At 57.6% G+C, this 17,489-nt stretch overlaps 1 protein-coding gene across 1 annotated transcript in view; it reads left to right on the top strand.

Annotated features, from left to right (window-relative positions):
• Nucleotides 1-17,489, top strand: part of CDH22 (cadherin 22) — a 78,918-nt gene that overhangs the window by 44,529 nt on the left and 16,900 nt on the right. Inside the window, exon 7 of the mRNA XM_075527773.1 lies at nucleotides 8,474-8,610. Within this exon, the coding sequence (XP_075383888.1) occupies nucleotides 8,474-8,610 (137 nt within the window). The remainder of the gene's footprint in view (nucleotides 1-8,473; nucleotides 8,611-17,489) is intronic.

The following is a 17,489-nucleotide window of genomic DNA, read 5'->3' on the forward strand; positions in this document are numbered from 1 at the left end:
TCGATGGCCCATCTGTGCCAGGCAGAACTGAGTACTATGGAGGTTCACTGGTTGTTTGGGGAAGCTGAAGGTCAGGCCTTTCTCCCTGGGCACTTCTGAATGGACTGGAACCCCCAAAGTTTCAGGTGGTAACAGTGCATTAACTGTCCCTCCCAGAGGGCTTTCTCTCACACCTCCCTCCCACCCATCAGCGCATGCCCTCCTCTCTGTCTTAAGCCCCTCCCGAAAACCTGACCACTTCTCCCCCTGGGGACCAGGGCCCCCTTTTCCCTCATCTGGGCTGTGCCAATTGTCTCCAGCCCGACCTCCATGTGGCACAGAAGCAGCCCGGGATCCAGGAGAAAGCTCCCCGGAGCCGGGCAGCGGCTGCGCCTGCCCGCTCAGAACTTTCCAAAAGGGCCAGTTTTGCTCAGAGCCAGAGACTAAACTGTTTCCATGATCCCCAGTCCCTCCCTGTGGCTTCCCAGCCTCATCTTCGGCCCTTCCTGTGCCTCATTCCCTCCTCCGTGAGGCCTCTCTGTCTAAAACATCAGCCCCCAACACGCACATACACACACAGTACCCACACCTCAACCAACCCCCAGTCCCACCCCTTTGCTCCCTCCTTGACTTCCCCACTATCCTCTGCGCTGCCTCCTTTTCTTATTACACTGCTGTTCTCCGACTCTCCATCAGCTCCGCCACAAGGGTCGGGGTGAGTCTGCTGAGGTCCTATCCTCAGGACCCCACCCCAGGCCTGCTGAGTGAGTCCTGGGCAGGAAGAGGAGGGCCCAGACAGACAAAGATGAAGAGACCCCCACCCCCACCCTGAGGAGAGGGCAGAGGAAACTGGGGCAAGGGGACAGGAGAAACCACAGGGGCAGAAAGGCCTGGCTGACGGTAGAGAGAGGAGGCTTGGAGAAACACCAGACAGGGACAGAAAGAGACAGAGCAGGGAGTGGAGCGGGGGTTAGAGGAAGGGTACTTCTCATACTGGTGGTGTCCCTGAAAGGGTTTGGGGGTGCTGCAGGGGTTGGTGAGAGAACGAGTCCAAGATGGAACAAGGACAGAGGACAGACAGGTGCAGGAGGGTTACCAGAGAGAGTGACCCAGGAAGGGATGGGGGCAGTGGCCAGTGCTGGGTGGGTGAGGCGGAGGCTCTGGGGCTCTCCCGTGCCCTCCCCCACCTCCCCTCACCCCTGTGCAAAGCTAGTGAGGGAGTTCTTCCTGCCCCAGCCATGTGCCCAGCTCTCTGCTAGGCCTGGGGAAGAGGGAGGGGGGCATGAGACCCTTCGTACTGCATGAGTCCCCAGGGTCACCCTAGGGTCATCTGTGTGAATGTCTCCTGGGGTAGGCTGCGCACCCTTACATGGCCGCCCTGTGGAAGGAGACAGCAAAGATGCCGTCCTGTGGAAGCAGCCCTGGGTGGTCAGGGTGGGAAATGCCCTCGGGCATTTGGGGAGACTGCCTGGAGGAGGCAAGGAGGAGGCAGGAATTGAACTGAGCTGCGGATTTGGGTCTGACAGGGTGGGGGGGGAATCTTTCAGGGGAAGGGCATTCCGGGCACAGCTTGTGCAGACAGATGGAGGAGAGGGTGGGGGTGGAGTGGGGTGGGGGTGCCTGGAGCAGAGCAGTCAGGGATGGTAGACAGAGATGGGATAGAAAAGAGGAAGGAGGGGCTACATGGACAGACTGGGAGCTTAGATGCTCACCAGGAGGCCTCTTCCCCCCTCCCTGCCACTGCCTCTGAGCACCTCCATCCCACTTCCACCCTGGCTGCCACTGGGATTCTTAAACACCCCATACTCAAGCCTGCCCCCAGACCTCTCTGAGAAGGACCAGGGAGGCAGGGCCAAGTCTGCCCACCCCCCAGGATCACTTGCCCCTGCCCTCCAGCCCTTCTCTACTCCTGCTTCCCTTCCCACCACTTTGATCTCCTTGAAAGGGCCTGGCTCTGAAAGCTCCCTCTCCCTCCTTTCATCTCCCTGCTGGCCTTTCTGCTTCCCAGCCTCCTCCAGGGTGGGGGCCAGTGGGTGGCAGAGACAGGTCCTGTGCAACAGCACAGGCACTTCTCCAGAGCCGGGCCCATGGACTGGACATGTCTCAGGCAGGAGCAGAGCTGGGTTGGGAGAGCTCCCAGCCTACAGGGGTTAGGGGACAAGCATGGATGCCGGAGGGTGGTAAAGGGAAAGAGAGGAGTCTTGTGGGTCACGTGGGCTTCCCAGAGCCCAGCTTCTATCCTGGCTGGCCTGTGGGGGGTGGAGGAGGGCCATTGACTCAGTGGATGACCCTGCACTGAGTCATGCCCATGATTTCCCAGGCCACAGGGAAACAAGGTCCCTGCCCTCGGGGCATGTCCCTTCCCAGGGCAGACACAGGCCATCAGCAAGGCTGGTTACAGCAGAAGGAACTGAAGAAGGAAGACAGGCCAAGGAGAAGGGAACCACTTCCGGGGGGGTGGTCCAGGAGGCGCAGGTGTCTCTGAGAGGGATGATGGCAGAACACTCCCAGGGGTGGGGTAGGGGGGTGCTCCACGTGAGGCCGCGGAGCACAGCTGGGGCACCTCCGGCACTCGGGCACTCAGGAGCCACAGGCATGAGGGCAGAAGGTTCCTGTGGTTTTCACATTGAACTTTAGAGAGGCGGCATGCCCATTTTGCAGATGAAGACAGGAAAAGTCAGAGAGGGGAAGTAATTTGCCCACGGCCACCCAGCTGGGTTTAACTGGTGTCTGTCTGTGTCCCGAGTCTGCCCTCCTGTCCCCTCAGCCTCCTCCTTTCCCTCTTGTGATTAGGGTAGATCGCACCTCTGAGCTGCTCCCCTGGGCGTGGGCCCTGACTCAGGTCAGACAGGAAGGAAGGAATCCAGGAGCAAGCAGATCTGGGTTGGAGGAGGGTCTGGTCTGGGGCTCCCCTGAGCCTCAGTGGTGCCTGAGGGAGGACAAAGGGGATTTGGATTGGGGAGGGGGCCAGGATCGGGGACAGAATCTGGGAGGCAGGAGGGCAAGTTCAGGCACCCGGGGGCCCCTCAGGAGGAGGTCTCCTTGGGGGTGGTGAGAGATGAGGGCCGGCTGGGAAGGACCTAGACGGCCAGTAGTTTCTTCAGCAGGTAATGGGAAGCCTTGGAAAGCGCTAGAGCCGTGGTTCTCAGCCTGGGGTCGCGACCCCCTTGGGTATCGAAAGACCCTTTCTTCATAACAGTAGCAAAATGACAGTGATGAAGTAGCAACGAAAATAATTTTATGGTTGGGGGTCACCACGACATGAGGAACTGTATGACAGGGTCGCAGCTTTAGGAAGGTTGAGAACCCGCTGCTCTAGAAGGAAGGAAAGTGCTCAGGCAGCCTTGCATATAAACTGGACACACACACACACACACACGCAGGCACTTCACTATGGCTGCAGCAAAAAGTCTGATTTGCAATTAGACACATTTGGGTTGAAAGCCCAGCTCGGCCATAGAACTTTGGGCAGGTACCCACGTCCCCTCCAAGGCTTGTTTCCCTGTCTCTGCATCTGGTGGCATGATAGTCCGCCCTCGTTCATGTATTTTACACATAGACACTCAATGCCTGTGAGATGCCAGATGGACCCTGAACTCCTGGAGCTGGGGGTGGGGAAGGCCTCTTGGGTGGCTAGGAGTCCCTCAGCAAGCAGAGAGTGGAGGTCTGGAGACCTGTTTCCTGGCTCCCCTCAGCAGCCAGTAGGGACCATGGTGATGTTCCAAATGGTGTGCATGGATGTGGAGCGTGAAACTCCTGCAAGGGGGGATGAGGGGGGAGACCAATACGCAGTGTAGCAGAAGGCCTTCATCCCAGTGGCTTCCTCCTCTTCCTTGGGGGAGATGAATGAGATCCCCCCCACCCAGACTAGCAGCCCATGAAGGGGCGGGGAGGAGTCCCAGCACAGGATTGTTGATGTCCCTGAGCCTGCAGCTATCTGTACCTTTGCCCATGCGTGCTCTCTGAGCACATGTTTATGTGGAGAGGCACGTGGGCACCCAAGCTGAGAATCAGTGGCTACCCACCCTCCTCCTGGCCTTCTTTGCAGTTGTGGCACACAGCTGGGATGCTGGCACCCCAAGGTGCTCTTGGACCCATGTGGGCTGGGAACGTGGCTTGGCTGCTTACTAACTTTGTAGCCTAGGAAGAGTTACCTGGCTTCATGGAGCTTTGGTTTCATCATCTATACAACAAGGGTGATGCCCAGACCTGGGGAGGTTAGAGGAGCGTGGACTGGGGAATTTGCCCAGCAGAGTGACTCAGCAATCTGATGCGGGCCAGCACACCCACCCCACGGCCTGTGCCTCTCTGGTAGACACTTAGGGTCCTTACATCTAGCCTGTGAAGACGGTTTTATGATTATGACCGCCATTCTCAGAGGGAGGAAAGTGAAGCTCAGAGAAAGTAAGCAACTCACCCAAGGTCACACAGCCAGGTTCTAACCAGATGCGCACTCTTCACCATCCGTATCTCCAAGCTTCCTTTACACACACACACACACACAGAGGTATGCATGTGTGTACTCACACACATCCTAGCTGATGTGTACCCACAAGCACTCAGGTCCCCTGCCCACCCTCTATATCCTAGTTGACCGAGTGGGGAGCAGACCCTTCTGTCTCTGCCACCACTTCCTGCCCTTCTCCACCACTGGCAGTGCCCCAAGAGCACCCTGGACACCACCCACTCCCAGGCCTGCAGACCACAGACTGGGCTGAGGGGCCTCCTGTGAATCCCTGGCCTGACGTCCCTGGCTATTAGAATGCCACTAGCCTCCCCCTCCCCACCCCGCCCCTCCCTGTGCATGGCCTGTTTTCCTGGAGCCCAGAGAGGCGGCTGATTTACATTCAGTCCCCTGACAACCTTGCCACGTCTGATTCTCGTCTCCCTGCTGCTGCAAACCAAAGCTCAAAGATGGAAGTGACTTGCCTGGAGTCAACATGGGCCTGGATCCAGACCCGTGGCCCAGTGGCTGCCTCCAGAGCCCTTGCTCTTCCAACCGCAAAGTGCACACACCCCTACACATGTGTGCTGCCCGGGCCCCCTCTCCCCACTTCACTGGCTGGCTCATTGAGCTGAAACGAAGCACCTGGCCTCGGCCAGCTGTGGTGACCCTCAGCCCCTCAGTCTTCAGCTGGTTAATTGTGGATCCCTGTAGCCCCCGCCCCATGGCCTTGGGAACAGCTGCCTCCTCTTAGATTCCAACCACCACCACCACCTCCCCCCCCCCCCCGCGCCTCCCCCCCTTTCCCTCCGGAAAGGAACAAAAGAGAAAACCTGGGAGCAGGCAGAAGAGGGGAGGGCGTAGAGGTCTGACCAGGGAGGGGAGGAGCAGCAGGGAGCAGGTGACCAACATCCTCCCCAAGACTTCTTCCTGCAGATCATCGTCCCCTCTCTTGGACTCTGTCCCATCTCTCAAATCAGTTCTCCCTCTGTTCCCTGCAGCAGAGCTGACACTCAGAGCCTGGTCCTTTCCGTCTAGACATCCTGATGGCACCAGGCCGGGGCAGAGGAGGCCCCCAAGGCTCCAGACATTGAGCTCTGGAAGGTTCAGCAAGCGAGAAAGAATCAATTGTGGGTACACAGCCCAAGCCTACCAGAGTCACTGTACCACGTTGGGGCAAAGTCTCTGTTAGCCCACAAGGAGATAAGGAGATGCCCCTTAGGAGGCATCGACTCACGCCCTGAGCAAAGACGGTAGCTTGGCAAGCAGAACAATGGCTGGACTTTCCCTTCACGTCTTCCCTCCGCCTGGCACCCTTGGGCAGGACACAACTGATACAACTGGATCTGGCAGCCCTAAGCTTGGCAAACTGATCTCAGCAAATTCTTCATGGGCCACAGGGCGGTGATCACATGGGCTCCCCGGGAGCTAGAGACGTGAGGTGGTATCCCCAGGGCCTAATTCAGAGCAGCTGAAGGGCGTGCAGGGTGGCAGGCCGCTGGGGGAGCAGTCTACTGTAGGTGCTGGGCTCCTCTTCCACCCAGTTCAGTAGGACCCAGGCTGGCCAGGGTCAAGATAGGTGTGGGTCTAGCAGCTTACAGCTTAGGAGCACTGTACTCCGGAGTCCGGCTGGTTCTAAGGCCTGCCTCGCCCACAGACATGGTCTTCGGCAGTGTGCCAGATGCCTGCGCAGCCCCCTCCCCCTGCAGCAAGCTTGTGAGAAAGAGCTAAGAGCGATCACCTGTACCCACTCCTGGGGATTGATTGCTCGGTGGTCAGAGTGCTAGGCTGCTCACCGAAAGGTGGGTGGGTCGGACTCACCCACCTTGTGCAGTAGGGGAAATGACCCGGCAGTCTGCACCCCTAAAGAATGACAGGGCAGCAGATGCTATGGGGCCTGCTCCACCCTGTCCTAGAGGGTCCAGATGACCCAGCAGTGACTCAGCCATACATAGCCCACCTCAGTGTGAGGTGACTGTGAGTCACTGCTTCCAGGGGAACAAACACATGGTGCCCAAGGAGATCAAGCCCCTCTGCCCCATGATCTGGGCGATCCCACTGGGAGTCATTATCCCCCTACGGGGGGTTGGCAATGCAACCAAGGCCCCACCCAAGGGACATCTCAAGGCTTTGGGGTCCCAGCCAGATGCGTTTCTGGGCCTCAGTTTCCCATGCCAGGAGATGAGGGCAGGGCCCCGCTTATCCTGTTGGCTCAGCCCCGCCCCTCCAGGCTGCTTTGTCCAAGAAGCACAATGAGCCCTTGCTTGGCATTGGAACCCTTTGTCCAGAGCGCTGCCTGGCCGCGCCCCCGCCCCCATTATCAGCTCCGGGAAGCGGCAGCCAGCGCTGGTGGGGCCTCTCTGGGCCGCCGCCGCCTGAGACATGTGTTGGACACGGGCCTTTCAGGCCTGGAGCCGCCTGCACAAAGGCCTGGGAAGAAGGCGGAACAAAGGGCTTTTTCACTGGCAACTGAAAAGCTGCAGATTAACTCGCGCTGCTGCGCAGACAGGGTGGGACCAGCGCCCCACCCCCACCTCAAACACCCCTCACTATGGTGCCCGCTTGCCTGGGGCCCTGCCCTGGGGTCTCCACCTTGGCCCCAAAGAGTGCCCCAATCCCCCAGGTCCTGGCTTCCGAATGTTGTGAGGGGCCGCCCAGTGGCTTCCACCGCCAGCTCCCCACAAGACGGAGCTGCCCCACAGGGTTGTCTTGGCAGTAATTTTTCTTTCTTTTTTTTATTTTTTATTGTGATTTGGGTGAAAGCTTACAGAGCAAATGGCTTTTTCCATTCTGCAGTTGAGACACACTTTGTTTCGTGACAGGGGATTGCCATCTCTGCAGTGCCCAGCGCTTTCCACTCCCCACCCCACCCCGCTCCCCCCACGTGGATGTGCAGTTTCCATTCTCCCTTCTTGCCTCTCTCTTGCTGCCTTCGTGCTTGGGCCTCTGCTGGCTTATCCATGGGGGCTGCTTATCTCAAGCAGAGGGCACCTCCCTGCCTTATGGTCCTGTCCATTGTTTTGAAAGTTGAGTCATGGCCGGGTGTTCTTGTCTGCAAGAAGCTGACGGTCAGGCATTTCTCCCGCAAAGTGGCTCCAAACACCAACCTCACTGCCCGCGAGTTGATTTGACTCTGTAGGACAGGGCAGAACTGCCCCTGTGGGGTGTTTGAGACGGTAGCTATGTATGAGAGTACAAAGCCCCGTCTTGCTCCGTGGAACGGCTGGTGATTTCCAACTGCTGGCCTTGATGTTAGCGATCCAACAGGTAACCAGGGCCCCTTGCAAAGCTGCGGGCTGGCTTTGGCTTGCAGTGCCGTTTCTGGCCCCCTTCTTGGTTTTCAGACACCCTGACGGCTCATTGGTTACGCTATCAACCAAAGGGCCCGATGATTTGAACCTACCAGCCGCTCGGTGGGAGAAACCTGGGGCATTCCGCGTCTGGAAGCTTCACAACCTTGGGCTCTTCATGAGGCAATTCTGTCTGCTGTCTCCTGTGGGGTTGCTATGTGTTGGATCTCCTTTAGTTTGGTTGGGTTTCTTCCTTCAAGAAGCCCTGGTGGCACTGTGGTTAAAGCGCTTGGCTGCCATCGGAAAGTCTGACAGTTCTATCTATCAGGTGTTCCCAGGGAGAAAGATATGGGCAGGGTAGGCGGAACAAGGGACCCAGGCATGGGATAGTTAGAAGCTCAGCTGCTGACCAAGATGGAGCAGTTGGCTTCAAGCCCTGGGTCACTTCTGGAACTGGCCATTACGTGGGTGCTCTCTCTGGGCCAGTTACCGCCATCTCCAGCCCTCACCCCTGTGGGCTGCAAAGGGTCCGCCCATTTCCCAGCCAGGGAAACTAAAGCCCCAAACAGATGAGGGCTGTTCATGTGACAGCAGGAGCCCAGTCCGGCGAAAATGCAAACCGGAATCGTTGGCCATCTCTCTGCTCTCTGTGTCCCTGAGGCAGGTGGTCCCTTTCTTGGGGCTGGGGTAGAGTGCGCAGCCACGGGCTCCAGCTGCCACCTGAGACTCCTTCAACCAACCCCTTCCTTGCCCTCTTCAGGTACGCCATTGATCGCAGCTCGGATGTGGAGCAGATCTTCGATATTGATGAGGACACGGGTGCCATCGTGACGGGCAAGGGGCTGGACCGCGAGACGGCGGGCTGGCACAACATCACGGTGCTGGCTATGGAGGCTGGTGAGCCCGCACCCAGGCAACGTGTCTTGGGGGAGGAGCAAGAAATGAGGGGCAGGACCAAGGTGCAGAGAGGGCGGGGCCTGGCTGGGGCGGGGCCAAGATCCTGGAGAGGGCGGTCTAAAAACAGGATCCCAAAGGGTGCAGAGCCAAGGGCCAGGATCGTTCTCCCCTCTTTCCTGAGTGCCAGCGTGGCAGGGCGAGCAAACAGGGAAGGTGACTGAGAGAAGGGGGAACCTTGTGTCATTTAGAAGATGACTGCTCTAGAAAGAGAGTGGGGATCCCTGGTGATGTGGTTATGCATTGAGCTGCTGCCTAAAGGGTCAACAGTACAAAACCACCAGCCACCACTACAGGAGAAAGATGGGGCTTTCTACTTCAGTAAAGAGCTACAGTCTTGAAACCCACAGGGACCGTTTCACCCTGCCCTATCGAGTTGCTATAAGTCGGCATCAACTCAATGTCAGTGAGTTTGGTTTGGTTGTTTGTTTTGAGAGAACTCAAGGGAACTGGACTGGGAAAGCATTTTAGACAGCAGGAGCTACCTGTGCCGAAGCCCTGAGGTGTTATTTTGCCTCGCATGTCAGGGGGCAGGAAGAAGACCAGCGTGGTTGGTGAGGGGCACCTACTTGGCTCCATGTGAGGGGGGTGGGGCGAGTGGCACTGGAGGGGTCTGAGCAAGGAGAGTCACATCTGGCTTAGAGGCGCTGGCCCTGCACTGGGGACAGGAGAGGAGCCAGGTGGTGTAGTGGTTACGCGTTGCGCTGTGATCCATATGGTCGGCAGTTCAAAACCACCAGCAGCCCTGAGGGAGAAAGGTGGGCTTCTACTCCCATAAACAGTTATGTTCTTGGAAACCTACAGGGGGTCTCTATGAGTCAGCTATGACTCAATGGCAGCGAGTTAAGGGGGACAGGAGACCTGGTGGTGGACTCAGCTGCCAACCAGAAAGCTGGCCATTTGAACCCATCAGCTGTTCCCAGGGCCAGGGCCAGGGCTGTGATCTGCTCAGTGGAGAGGCCGCCTGGCGGGGCAGCTCTGCTCTGTACCACTGGGTCCCTGTGACCTGGCATCAGCTCAAGAGCAGCACACCCACAAGAGAAGGGGCGGGACCCCGCTGGGAGCTCAATGCAGGACACTACACGATGGAGACAGCAGGAAGTCAGACATGGCCTTTGGGACACAGGCTGAAGATGGGCTGGAATGGGGGGGGGGGGGTTTAGAGCCATTGGCTCCTGTTGGAATGGGGTAGGGTGGGCCCCAGGCAGTGCGGTGCAGCAGGGGGGTGAGTGTGAAGGGAGAGAAAGAGGCAGCTTGAGACACAGGGACCAGATCAAAAGGCTTGTGATGAGCTACTGAGGGCACGGGGAGCCTGTGTCAGGCCCATCTCCACGTGCCGGGCCTCCTCCGTCACCAATGCCACCACCGCCACCTCCTCAATGGGTCCTCGGGCTCCCCAACCCTGTCAGCTGGAGAAATCCCAGGAGCCAGTGGAGCTGCAGAAAGCAATCCTGGCAACAGGAATTCTCAGAGCCTCCAGCGGGCCAAGTTCAAACTTACCATCCCCTGCCCCCTGCAGGTCCCTCCTGCCCGCCTGCTTCCATCTCCCCCAAGCTGCTCCTCCCACTGTCTCCGGCCCCACTGGCCCATTCTGGGCGGAGGAAGTCCCTGGACTGAAGTTCCCTCCATCTCTTTCAACCTCAGTTTAAAAGAAAATACAGAGCTGGCTCAGACCTCAGTGCCTGCTGCTCCGAGCCTTTGAATCCACTCCTCCACGGCATGAAAGGCAGATAACAAAGGTGGCTGGAGAGGAAGTGGCGGCTGGCCTCCACCCCCCACCCCCCACCCCTTTGCCTCCCAGAACCTGCACACGGAGCCAGGGAGGACTGACCTAGCTGCTGGGCAGAGCTGCCTCCTCCCCCTACCAGGAAGCCTTCTCTCCCGCAGCCTGCCAGCCTGCCATGCTGCCTCGAGAGCCCCCCATTATCCAGTCGCCTCTTGGGTTAAGCATCACGCTTCTTATACCCAGTGGGTCGCTTTCCAATGGCTGCGAGAGTAACATGAAATTGGCCACACCGAGGGGGTGCGGGGGTGGGGCACATCCGCCATTTTACAGGAGCATTTTACAATGGTGACCTAATCCCAGTGAGTCCTAGCCGACAGCACTTTTCTGCAATCCTGGTGAAGTACCAGGGCCAGCACCATGGGAAAGTTACTGGTGGGAAAGCTGCGGCCCTCGTCTGAGGACGTGCAGTGGCAGAGCTGGGATGGGAAGCTGCTCTGGTCAGTCCTTTCCACCTCTGGATTCATTTTCCGTGGCCGCCACAAAAGGCACCCCGAACGGAGAAGCTTAAAGCAACAGGAATGTATGCCTCACAGGCCTGGAGGGTCCCCAGAACCTAAACTCGCTGCCGCGACCCTTTCATACAGTTCCTCGTGTGGTGAACATCCCAAATGTAAAATTATTTTTGTTGCTACTTCATAGCTGTCATTTTGCTACTGTTATGAATCGGGCGACCCCTGAAAGGGTCGTTTGACAACCCCCCCAAAGGGGTCGCGACCCACAGGTTGAGAACCTTTGGCACTCCCTGGCTTGCGGCTGCTACAGTCTTCATGTGACTGTCTTAGTCTCTGGGTCTTTGCCTAGCTGTGTCTTCCTCCTCCTTGGTGACGACATCCGTCACATTGGCTTAGGGCCCACTCTGCTGGCACCACCTCCGGTTCGCCAATAGCATCTTCAAAGACCCCATTTGCACACAAGGCCTCGTTCCAGGGCTTAAGAGTCCAGGACGCAGTTCAGCATACAGCAGCGGCAGGCACTTCGCTGGCCTCCATCTGCCTACGCCCTCTGCTCTCCAGCTCCAACGCCCCAGCAAACGGCCATGGGGAAGAAGAGGGGTTCCTGAAAGGAGAAGCCTGGGCTAGAGAGCCCCTCTCTGCTGCACCCCAGGAAACCCCACCCCTACCCCAACCTCCACCTGGGGTATCAATCAGTGGAAGATGCCTGTGTCCCGTTGGAGGACAGGATGGGAGAATTGCACGGCAGGCTCATTGCCCGAGACTTCAAAAGTGCTCCATCAGTGGACTCTAGAGGAGCCCATTGGTGGCACCTTGTGTTCAGCATTGGGTTGCTAACCACGGGGTCAGCTGTTCAAACCCACCAGCCTTTCTGTGGGAGGAAAATGAGGCTGCCTGCTCCTCCTGTAAAGATTTACAGTCTCCGAAACCCTGTACAAACAGTGGGGATCAATTCAAAGGCCATGCCTTTGGATGGCACTTGCCACAGACTAAGCCTTGACTGAGCTGGGCGGTTAGAGAGATGCACTCATTGGACATGTCATAGCACTGTAAGCCCCCACGTGCAGAGAGGAAGCCGAGACTCGGGGAGCGAGGCCCCTTCTTCAGATTCCCAGGGCTGTCAGCTTCCGAGCCCAGCTTGTACCCAGATGCCCCTCAAAGCACACATCCCCTCCTTGAGGTCAGGGGCTGCGGGGGGTTTCAAAAGGTACATGAGGGAGAAAACGGCATTCTCTTTTCAGCCCGCTCATCCACAGACTTTTTTTGTGAAACTCCTTCCTATCGCCACCCACTCCACCTTCTCAGCCTCGGCAGGACGCAAGCACAGCACCATGATTCCTGTTTAACAGATGGGGCGAAAGATGGAGGAGCAGGGAAGGTGGGGAGGGGCGACAGTGCTAATTCCCCAAGGCCATAGCCAATGATGTAGGGCCTGGGCTTGACACCAGGCCTCCAGCCTCCAAGCCTGAGGCTTAGCACCCACGGGCCGCTTCCTCCTGTTGAAGCCCCAGAACCGGAGCTGAAGTGTGCAGGGTCACCGCGGCCGCGCCTGCTCCCAGGCGTAACAAACACGAGGTGACAAGAATCAGAGGGGAAATATTTATACACAGCGGCGCAGCTCGGAGCGCCCCTCGGAGGATGTTGTGCTCAGCCGGGAGCCCGCCGCCTGTCATGGTGGATTAACTCAGAGTCCGCCAGCCACTTAGTATGCAGGCTCCCCTCCCTGAACTTCTGAGTCATCCATCCTGCCCATGCAGACGCTCTTCCACCGACATTATCTTTAACGTTTTGTAATCATGAAATATTAATGACCGATATTGAATTTAAAGTACAATTTGTGTCTGGAAATTCGGTGGAAAGGGCAGTTGTAAAGGGACAGCCTTCAAAGAGACAGGGGGACTTGGAAAGCCACCGCTGGGTGCGGGGTCCCTGGGGGCTCCGTCCAGTCCAGCCACCTTCTCGGGAGGGTGAGGGGACCCAGGATCCTTGCCAGTCTGGATGGAGAATACCCCTGTGTTTCTCTTTGTACGAATAACGCCCACCTGGTCTTTCACATCAGTTTGCCAACTGTCCCCTCCTCCAGCAAGGTGTTAGCATAAGCTAGGTACTATGCTCAATTTTTAAAACATATTGCTGGAAAAATTAGCATAGTGCCTACAAAAATTCTTGGGGCAGGGGTAGAGGCCAAGGTTGGAAGACTGGTGTTATTTTCGTAAGAATACAGTCTGGGCAGCAAAGGGATGGCCAGATCTGCTTCCCATAAGGATGTCCTCATGAGCTCTCTGGCTCAGGGTTGTCTGTGTGTACTGGGTCAACGTCACCCTCCCTCCGGAAACTAGGACCCGCAAGGCAAGGCTACAGCTACTCCAGGCCTGACCGGGAGTAAGCTTGTGGTAGATAATTAATTGCTGGAAAGCTGAACCAATGGGCTTGCCTACCCAGTTAGGACTCACTCACTGCCATCGAGGCGGTGCCCCCCTCAAGGTGACCCTATAGAATAGGGTAGAACTGTCCCTGTAGGTTTCCAAGACTACAAGTATTTACAAGAGTAGAGAGCCTCATCTTTCTGTCGTGGAGCAGCTGGTGGTTTCGAACTGCTGACCTTGCAGTTAGCAGCCCATATGTAACCATGATGCCACCAAAAGATGAGGTCATTTCCCAGAGGCTTCTGAAGAGAGAAAGGTTGCCAGAGACGATGGTTCCAGCCCCTCCCACTCCACTTTAGAGCTAGGGACACTGAGGCCCAGGAAAGACAGTAACCTAACCGAGTCCACCGATGAGGCTGCCTGACTCCCAGCCCAGTATTCCTGGACAGGTGAAGAGGAAGTCTGAGGGACAGGTGGAGCTGAGCAGCAGAGTGCTCCGTCTCCCCCAGGACGCCCCACGTTTATTCTCAGTCCGCTTTCCCAGAGGGTTCTTGTCACCTGCCAGCCTGGATCCAGCTGCTGTTAAACTGGGCGTGGCTTCTAACCCAGGGAGCTCACAGATGAGCAGGAGAGAGTGGGCCAGCATCAGGGACATCGGACCTAACAGGCTGGAGGGTGTGGGGACTCAAAGCAGGAGGGATCATGGGAGACAGGAAGCCCTCCCCAGAGAAGGCAACATCTGAATGAGTCTTAAAGACTGAGGGTCCAGAAGTGGGGTTCTGGCACTCCAGACATGAAGGCCCCCTGGAGGCTATGGCCCATGGATGGCCAGCATCAGGCTTGGGTGTCCTGTGGGACCTCAAACATCTGAGGTGACAGGGAGCTGAGCAGGTCTCTGAGCAGAAGAGTGGCATGATCGGATGTGTGATCCCAGCGTTCACTCGCATTTGGGGTGCGCCGGGGCAGGAGGGGACAAGGCTGAAGGGGAGAACAGATGGAAGGCTGTCAGAAAGACTCAGGATCAGCTGAGTGCAGGGGCTGGGCAGGGCCAGGGCAGCAGAAGGAAGCTCCAGAGGGCCAGAGTGGTGCAGTCTGGGAAGAGGCTTGGAGAGGTATGCAGGGAAGGGGCTGCCTGGGGAGGCAGTGAACTCCTGTCTCCAGACTTGTGTAAATCAGGCCTGGTCGTCCTCTTGGGCTGGCTGCTCCTGGGATCGAGCGCTGCCTTCTGTACCTTACAGATGCCAGTAGGCAGGCAGATTTTATGATGCTGATGAAGTCTCCATGGAGCAGAACCACCCCACCCTCCCCTCAACTCCAGGGCTGCTGTGGTCCCCTTCCCACTGGGCTGCTGCCACCCTTGCCCCAAGCCCAGTTAGGCTCAGAGTCTAGGTGAGCAGCCCTGTGAAGGGCTGGGACCTTCCTTGAAAGGGACCCAAGATCTCAGGGTTTCCAGCCTCCCCGACCCCAGGGCCTTTGCACATCCTCTTCTTCCTTGGGGCCATCCGGTCCCTCCCCATCCGGAGAGCTCAGCCACGAAGCTAAACTCCAGCCTCAACCTCAAGGTCCATAGAGGGAAAGGCGTTCCAGCTCCTGTTCTCCCTGGGTGGGAGCAGGGGACAAGGAGTGCCTGGAGTCCATTCCTGACCTCCCTTACACTCTCCACGGAGGAACCACCGCCTGCTTCCCAGCATCCTCCCCCACCCCACCCCATCCTGCTGCCTGTCTTCACGAGGGCTTGTAATTGGGATGATCAATCTTTCTGCCCAGCTGGCCAGTTCTAATCAGAGCCTGGTGTTTGGATGCAATTTAATTCCTTCAGAAGATGAGGGGCTGGGGGGAACTGTGGAGGAGAGGGGCTGGGCTCTGCTCCCCACGCCCCTACACACACTGCAAGGGTGAATGGTGCGGAGGATCTCCCAGCTAGTACGTGTCTCTGTGTCCCCCTCCCACCATCTCTTTCTCCACCTGTCCCTCTTTGAACCTCCCTACTTCTTTCTCTCTGGCTCCCTCTCTCTCTCTCTGCAATGACCCAGGGGCACCTCAGAGCCCAACTTCATTTGCTTTACTGATGAGGAAGCCTTGACCCAGAGAGAGAGAGGTGCAGTAGACTGCCCCGCGGAGAGAGGGGTCCAGGATGGAGCCGGAACCCCACAGGAGGAGTTCAAAGCTGGTCTTGGTCTCTCAGCTCACCTACCAGCATCCCTCCTAGAGAAAGGGCATGCTGCGATGCCACAGGGAATTCAATCTCCTGTCCCATACACCTTCGGTTAGCACCGACTGCATGCTGGGCCCGTGGACCCTGGGTGGCACAAGTGCCTTGAACTTGTGCACTATCGAGGTTGGCCTGGCACCCCTTCAGAGACCCCACGAAGAAAAGCCTGGCACTTTGCTTCTGTAAAGATTGCAGCCAGGACTCTAATATAGGGGGTCGCAAACAACTCGAGAAAGGCAGTCCTGGTGGCGCGGAGCTGCTAGCCGCAAGGTCAGCAGTTTGAATCCCCCAGCTGCTCTGTGGGAGAAAGATGAGGCTGTCCACTCCAGTGAAAATGTAAAGTCTCAGAAGCCCACTGGGTTCGTTCTCCCCTGTCCTATAGAGTCCCTCTGAGCCAGAACTGACTTGATGACAGCAAGTATCTCGCTTTGTTTTGGTTTGGGTTTTTTTATGCCACGAACCTCAGCGCTGAGGGACTCGGAGCCCAAATAAAACAAGGACAAACTTATCTGCTGGGCTCTGTTGTTAGCCAGAGCTACGGGACCTGTAACAACGGGACCTGCTGGCCAGAGCCTGCGCTCTGCCGTGACCACTAGTTGGCTTGGGCCACTGTTGTGTTTTTCCAAGTGCCTTCCAACACTGGGGCCTCGGCTTCCAGCGCCCTATTAGACACTCTTCTGTTACCAATGTAAGGCGTTCATCAGCTAGTTGCCAGAAAGAGATCGCCAGGTCTTTCTTCCCACTCTTAGTCTGGAAGCTCCACTGTACCCGTCCTCCATGGTGACCCGCTGCTACCCGAAGTACCAGTGGTGTCACTTCCAACCCCAGAGCCGTGCACGAGCCACCACAGTAGGACAAACTGACTGACAGGTGGAGGGGCTCATATCCTCGTGGGGAAGACAGTTGATGAGCACGTTAAAGAAGTGAAAGTAGGGGATGCTGGGTACGCACTACGGCCAGCAGTTGAGCAGGGGAGGGCAGGGCTGTCTGTCAGGGCAGTGTCTCAGAGAAGAAGATGGCCAAGGAGTGAGCTTGGAGCAGAGCCAATGCGAGGAAGAGGGCTGCAGGTGGAGCCAAGGAGGCTACAGGAAGCAGGTGGCCCTGGGAGCAAGCAGTCCAGGAAAGCTTCCCGAAGGAAGCAGAAGCAAAGCCTTGAAGCCAAGTAGAACTCTGAACAGTGAACGGCAGTGCCATCCTGTCCTTAGAAACAGGCCCCAGCTCCGTGAGTCGTTCCCTGAGAGAATTTGGGCAAGTTGTACAGCCTCTCTCTCTCTCTGTTGGTTTCCTCCTCGCAAACGAGAGATAAGAATAGTCCGTCCTTTCTGCAGTGATGGGCAGGATGAAAGGGTGGGGGCTCGGCCTGTGCTCCCTAGGTCCTTCTAGGAAGGAGCACTTTGCCAGCAGATCAGGCCCACCTCTACCCTCGGCAATGGCCCAGTCTCCCAAGCCCAGCTGGGCCTCAGTGCCTCTGGTTGGTAAGTGATTCTGCCAGGGATGGGGATGGACCTTCCTTGGAAGGGACCCAGGAGCTCATTGTCTACAGCATTCTCTCTAACCCCAGGGCCTTTGCACACGCTCTTCCCAGCCTCACGCTCCCTCCACGCCACTTCACCTGACTAGCTGCAGTGAGGTCTCCGCCCAAAGGTCAGTTTCCCCAGAGGGAGCAACCCTGCATCCCAGAACCCCCCGCGCCACACACGAGCTTTTTCCTTCTCAGTTCTTGTCACCACGTGCTCCCGCCATTAGACACGCTGCATTGGTCCTGTTCTCCACCCTGTCCCAGGGACACCCCAGACACTGGATTTGTAATTGTCGGCAGAAGCCAGAGGTCGCAGTTCCAAACCACTCAGGCCAGGCCCCTGTCGGCTTTCCAGAAGGGACTCCGAGATCCACGTGCCTGTCTACTCTGCACAGTCAGTCTCCTGCCCGTGTCGAGCCTCTCCCGAGGCCGCCACTGGGTGTCCCAGTCTCCGGGGACCCCTCAGGCTCCGGGGCTTCCCCTGCCG

Source organism: Tenrec ecaudatus, chromosome 12 (genome assembly GCF_050624435.1).
Source record: "Tenrec ecaudatus isolate mTenEca1 chromosome 12, mTenEca1.hap1, whole genome shotgun sequence".
NCBI classification, from domain to species: Eukaryota; Metazoa; Chordata; class Mammalia; order Afrosoricida; family Tenrecidae; genus Tenrec; species Tenrec ecaudatus.